General features: G+C 42.8%; 1 protein-coding gene across 7 annotated transcripts; it reads right to left on the bottom strand.

Moving 5' to 3' along the window:
- Positions 1 to 207: 207 nt before the first annotated feature.
- On the bottom strand, positions 208 to 5,017 carry LOC123051044 (disease resistance protein RGA4). 7 transcript variants are annotated; one of them, XR_006423931.1, is made up of 4 exons: positions 4,072 to 5,016; positions 872 to 3,054; positions 622 to 746; positions 208 to 541 (listed from the first exon to the last, which is right to left on the bottom strand). XR_006423931.1 is itself a non-coding variant. In XM_044473793.1 (4 exons), the coding sequence occupies exons 1-3, from the start codon at positions 4,893 to 4,895 to the stop codon at positions 638 to 640; spliced, it is 3,108 nt and encodes a 1,035-aa protein (XP_044329728.1). In that variant the 5' UTR covers positions 4,896 to 5,017; the 3' UTR covers positions 208 to 541; positions 622 to 637. The 7 variants fall into 7 exon arrangements, 4 of the variants coding, with proteins under 4 accessions (XP_044329728.1, XP_044329727.1, XP_044329726.1 ...); XR_006423932.1 differs by having other exon boundaries at positions 642 to 746; XR_006423933.1 differs by having other exon boundaries at positions 208 to 510; positions 642 to 746.
- Between the last annotated feature and the right edge of the window lie 1,335 nt (positions 5,018 to 6,352).

Here is a 6,352-nt window from a genome sequence, read left to right as displayed (position 1 = left end):
GAATTACAAATGGTTGATGGACATGGACTTTGGATGATTTGTGTGTAAGACCACAATCTTGAATTTACGCAAGTATCCGTACTTCCCCTACTCTGATTGTACACATCCAGTAGTTCTTTTGCCTACAAGTTTTGCAATGCATTTTTGGAATTAAATAAAAGCACTCCTGACATCAAATTTCGCATAAAACGAATATATCCAAGTAAATTTACCAGAAAGATCAATAAAACTGATAAAAAAAACATTTATCCTTCAACAGACTCGGTTTCAGAATACAAATTCTTTAGGCTGCGCTTTGATGGAGTGTAATCTAATACAGTCGTATCAATTTTACAAGTGTATCTTACCGGATTAGAGTGATTTCCGGCCGGAAACGATACAGACGTGCAGGGGCGTGTTTTTTTTTACAGGTGTATCCGAAGGAAACACGATAATCCAAGCACGGCCTTAGGTGACTTCATAATAGTACATGAGTAGAAATGGGGCAAACAGAGTCCTTCGCCAGTTGGCCTGCACAACCCCGACAGAAGCATCTGTCAAGCTGCATGGTGGAGATTTATTCAGAAACTGAATCGACTGGACAGCCTGAGAAGAGGGGTGTCCAGGGCGCCTGCGCCGCACCTCCTTATGTCGAACCTTACCAATTGTACTCATATGTTGGGCTGCTCAACGTCTGATGAATGCTATGGAGAGAGTCCAGTTTCACATCTAATGCGGTAAATTCTGTATCTTCGACATCTGAGGCCCTTGACAAGATAACAAAGATGGAATTCAGAAAATAGAAATATGATATTCTTCAGTCATGCAGAACATGAATAACGTTATTGAGAACTAAACCAACGACCGGCAACAATATGAGAAATGTGCAAACCTGGTCCACTGCAAACTTCAACTTGATCAAACAGAAAGCGAGGTGCTGGAGATTGCACGCGGGGAGCTGTGACTTGACAAGACCTCTGCAACCTCGTTTGCGGAGTGTCGGTGTAACAATTGTTGTAGACTTTGCGGGAGGCAACATATTTCCCCGACATAGTTTTTGTTGGATCAACCACCTTTTTTAGCAAGATAACCCTTGGCCTCTTGGGGTGCTTCCTCACTTCATTTTCCCAGAGCTGTATGGTTTGTTGATTGAGCATAGAATCCAGAGCGACTTCCTCAAGAGCTTCAAACCATTCCACTTTTATGTCATCACAAAGACCCACTAGATCTTTACAGAGCAACTGGAGTGAAACAAGACGCAGCAAAGCTCCATGCTCAATTATAGGGAATCTAGGTTTTTCCACCACAAGGCATAGCCGTTGCAGGCTTGGGAAATCCCCAATGTTTATATCTAAATCGGCGAGATCGACTTCAACCAGCTTGAGACAAACCAAGAGCTTTAGGTTGCCCAGACCTGCTAGAAGTTCAGCCCCCTTCAGATTAGTATATGTAAGGCACAACTCCTTCAGACCACGCAGGTACATAACAAACTGGGGGGACTGATTCAGGCTGCCTTGCAGTTTCAGTGAGCTAAGATAACCATGTTTTCTTGATGCTGCTATTGTGTTGTCGCCTTGATGGTGATGAAGCAAACCTTTGGAAAAATCATTCAGATGAAGTGATAGGGAACGGGCGCCTACTGCAGTAGCCATACCAGCCTGAGCAAACTTGTGAATGGCCTTTGAAAGTACGGCGTAATTGCTATCTGTGCTAGGGATCTCACACCATATCTTGACCTTTGTCAGTTTCTTCATATGAACCATCACTTCCGGGAATCCAGAGTTGCTGTCTACAACAACTCCTGCCAGAGTCTGCAAATTAGTTTTTCCTTGCAGGAATCCCGTAAGCTTCTTGCCACTAATCTTTTTTAGCTTAATCTTTCCATAAAGGTGTGCAAGGTGGGGCAGAGTAATGACTTCCATAGGCAGTGTCTCTATCTTTGTCTTCCTCAAGTCAAGTGTCTCTAAACAATGAAGCCTTTCCATTTCAACTGAAACATTGCTAACAGAGCATCCCAGTGTGAGATATTTGAGATGCAACAGCTTGTATATCTGCCCCAGATGTTCTTCACTCAAAACACTACATTCTTTTAGATCCAACACCCTCAGCAGCTCAAAACTCGTCAAGTCTGGAACAGCTTCTTCAACACTCCCAAAGACAGTTAGAGATCGGGGGCGCAACTGCTTGCTGGCCGATCCTGAAAATAAGTTATCAACCTTTTCTTTCAAAGAAGAAAATATGTTGTGCTGGCGGTCGCGGCCACGTCCAGCTGGACCGGTACCATGTCCCATGTTGCCTGTTGTACCATTTGTACGGTTATCAATAATGAGGTGACGGAAGTTACTTCGGTTCTTAGCACCAAAAGATGTATCAATGAAATTCGAAGCCATGGACTTGTGCAGCATGAACTGGTGCATGATACCGTGAGGTTCACATGTCTTGGCTTTCCCATTGTTGCTTGGATCGACAGGCCGAATGATATTCCTGTCGATTAGCTCATCCAATTTCTTATTGGCGATCTCTTGGTCACCATCAATGTATCCTTCTGCTAACCATCGGCTTGTAAGAGTTTTCCTGCTGACTGGGCGATCATTTGGGAATGCACTTGAGTATAGTAAGCAGGTCTTGAGAGAATTGCCAGGTAGACTGCTGTAATTATTCATAAGAACTTGCGCTAGTTTTGTGAAGTGACCATTCTCATTCTCGTCCATACGAAAACATAGGTTCTGGATCATTTTTTCACAGAGATCCCCTGTCAACTTGTGACCCTGTAAAGCTTTGGCAACACTAACAAGAGCAAGTGGGTGACCATCACATCCGTTCACGATTGCAGTTGAACCCTTATCCAAGTCAGGTGAGCATCCATTGACGAAAACCTTCTTGTCTAGATAATCCTTGGACTGTTCCGGGCTAAGAGATCTCATACTGTGAACATAACCGTCAGGCAAGCTGCAGGCATTAGCTACCGAGTTCACAGTTGTTGTCACAAGTATTCTGCTCTCTGTTTCATTTGGGAAGATAGGTTTTATTGTGTCCCAGATCTCCATCTTGATGTTATCAAGTACAATTAAACACCTGTTAGCCAAATTGACAAATGCAAAGTTAATATGCCTGTCATTTGGAATTGGTTTTGTTGTCAAGTAAGTCCCCTGTTTTGGTTTAAAAAGTCCCCTGTTTTGGTCCAAATTACCAAGCCAACCACTCAACATGAGGGTAACAGGAGAACAACAGAGTGGTTCAAGCATGGCTGCCTCTGGGTGACTACACCTACTGAGTTCTTGAGAGGATAAGTATCTTTGTTATGCAAGTACTCTACTGTAAAAAATGAACCAAAAACTTGATTGGCTAAGAATGTCTCATATTTGCAGGAAAATTCTTACTTATCATAATTTTTTTTAGCTTTTACTCCCTCTGTAAAGAAATATAAGAGCGTTTAGATCGCTAAATATATTTATTTAAAGAGGGAGTACAATTTATTAATTGTAGTACAACCAATTGAAAACTCTAGAATGTTAAGAGTTCTCTATTTTTAGTAAATTCCTTTGCAGATTATTTCGAAATTAATTTCCAGGGAAACTCATTGCGACCAATGCCGCCAGAAATAGCCCAAGGACAACGTCAATCAAGACGATTGATGGGTTTGATATCAGATAGAGTGATACTGCCAGTGAAAAACTGATACTTGTACACTTGCAAGACAAAAGGTACTGTACATGCTTAATCAGGAGCAAGATACAAACTGAATCTTAGAGTTGAGCAAATGTACCACACATTTTTAGGTGTACTGATTAGTTCATGAAGCTACTTTTAACTAGCTGATGCATTGGTTTTTGATTTGAGGCGGATAGTTGATGCATTCAACTTATGATACCATGGCCAAAAGATTCTTAAATTTATAAGATTTCGCAAAACTGGTGGGAAAATATCAGCAATAGTGATGATACTCAAATTACTGGCACAGTATGAAAACTACAAATGCATAATTGACGAACACATCCGTATCTAGAAAAATCTAAGACAAGTAATTTGGGACAGAGGAGTATAATTGATGGATACAAATACCATCGCTGGGAACTTCGGATCGGCGCTCACCTCTTTGTCCGGAGAAGAAGACTGACATGCTGCTGGAGCTGTCGGAGTTTCAGTGGCACGGACTCCCGTGCTTCATCTCCGAGAAGCCCCTCAAGTATGGCCTTCAAGAGCGCCTCCTTGGCAGCGACATCGTGTTTGTGCTTGGACGCCAGAGTCACCCAGGCACGGCGACTGAATTGCTCGGCCACTTGAGGGCAGTTGTACACCTCCCATGCCAGTGCCGTTTTGCCGGAGCCCCCAAATCCGACGACGGAGACCACCTTCAGCTTCCTGCGGCTAGCTTGGCCACTGCCGCCGCCGCCGCCGCCGTCAACTAAGGACTTGCAAAGCTCCTGCTTTGCTTCCTCGATGCCCACCGCAGGAGAAGCCCCGTAGGCGCCCGGATTCTCTGGGTCAACGGGGTTTTCGTCCAGGTTCGATTCGGCTGCGGCGGAGCCAAACTCTGCATTGTATCTGACCTTTCGCTCATGCGCCGCATCCAGGTCCCGCTTGAGTCTCGCGATCTCATGGCAGAACTTTCTTGGATCGCGGATCTGGAGCTCTCCCTCGCACGCGGCGCAGGGAAGGAACCGGTCCAGGCAGTCCTCGATGTTATGCGCCAGAGCGCGGAATTCGTCCATGGATAGGATCTCTACCGCACTGGGCTGCCCCTTGTGCGAGATCTGAACCTCCATGGATCCGCAGATCATGGCGAGCTCTCTATGCAGGAAGCCGATGTCGCCCTCGAGGTCCTTCAACTCCTTGTATCTCTTCTCTATGACTCTGAGCAGCTTCGAGACAACGCTTTTCGTCACGGCGCTCACTACCGCCACCGCCACCTCCATGCCTGCGCTCGCCGGTGATCCGCTCGCTCCTCCAAACTATGTGGCTCTCACCAGGTTGTTGCAGTGGCCACACAGGCACACCAAGTAGAGCCAAACCACTTCCACCCACAAAACCTCCGTGAGAGATGACCGCACCTACTATTCAAGTACTTCCTCTGTCCGGGAAATACTTGTCCAAGGAATAGATGTATCTAGATGTATTTTAATTCTATATACATCTATTTATATCCATTTTGACGACAACATCTATTTATATCCATTTTGACGACAAGTATTTCTGGACGGAGGGAGTAGTTAATCTCCGGCCACCCTAAAAGCATGGGAGACAACAATCGGCTATAAAGAGTTGTCATGTTATGTATGGCCAAGTTAATAGACGGCATTTATAATATTATATTTTAACTAGCATAAGAGCCCGTACGTTGTAACGGGAGAAAGCAATACGAAACACCCCTTACCCAATAATCATGACTCAAGAACCTAATAATCACACCTCATCAACATAATTTTTGCCCTGCGATGTTTTGTCGAGGCATGCATGTGTGGTTATTGATGATTTCTTTTGTCTTTACTTGGATTTTGAGAAGGTGTTCATTTGCAACATGTATTGGCCTCGATACGGAAAAAGACGGATGGTGCACTATTGACTAAGACTACATCATAAATAGAATTTTAAAAATATTAAATAGGTAAAATAATCATGACTAAAGACCCTAATAATCACACCTCATCAACATCAACTTTCTTTTTTCCCTGCTATGTTTCGTCGAGGCATGCATGCGTGGTTATTGATGATTTCTTTTGTCTTTAGTTGGATTTTGATGAGGTGTTCATTTGCAACACGTATCGGCCTCGATACGGAAAAAAGCGGATGGTGCACTATTGACTAAAACTACATCATAAATAGAATTTTAAAAATATTAAATAGGTAAAATAACACCGTATTCAGATTGTACACATCGCTATTGATTAAAATTACATCATAAATAGATTTTAAAAATGTTACACAGATAAAAGAAAACATCATATTCAGATTCTACATATTTTTCTAATCAAATTTCATATATAACAATTTAAAATTGGAGTTACGGTTTAAAAGATATGAATTTTTTAAAGTATTTGTCACTTATAGTTGAACTACGGGTTAATTAACAGAAATGCGAGGGATTTTTCTCAAAACATACAGAAAATGATTCGTTTTTAACTCAAGTCCGGAGTGCGGGTTTATTTCATGAAAACACAGGGGGGTTTCAAAAAATATACAAAAACGATTCGTTTTATCACTTAAGTCTGGACTGCGGGTTGATTTGAAGAAAACGTAAGGGCTTTTTTGCAAAAAGGTGCGACGGATGGGAGCAATCCATGCTTTATTATTAGGTAGAGATTATATAGTATTTTATAAACAGTTGGCCCATGTTAAAGCATATTCAACAGGCGCCCAAAAAATGACACACGCA

This window comes from Triticum aestivum, chromosome 2D (assembly GCF_018294505.1).
Source record: "Triticum aestivum cultivar Chinese Spring chromosome 2D, IWGSC CS RefSeq v2.1, whole genome shotgun sequence".
Classification (NCBI taxonomy): domain Eukaryota; kingdom Viridiplantae; phylum Streptophyta; class Magnoliopsida; order Poales; family Poaceae; genus Triticum; species Triticum aestivum.
The sequence above is the reverse complement of the archived record's forward strand: the minus strand, read 5'-3'. Positions and strand labels throughout refer to the sequence as shown.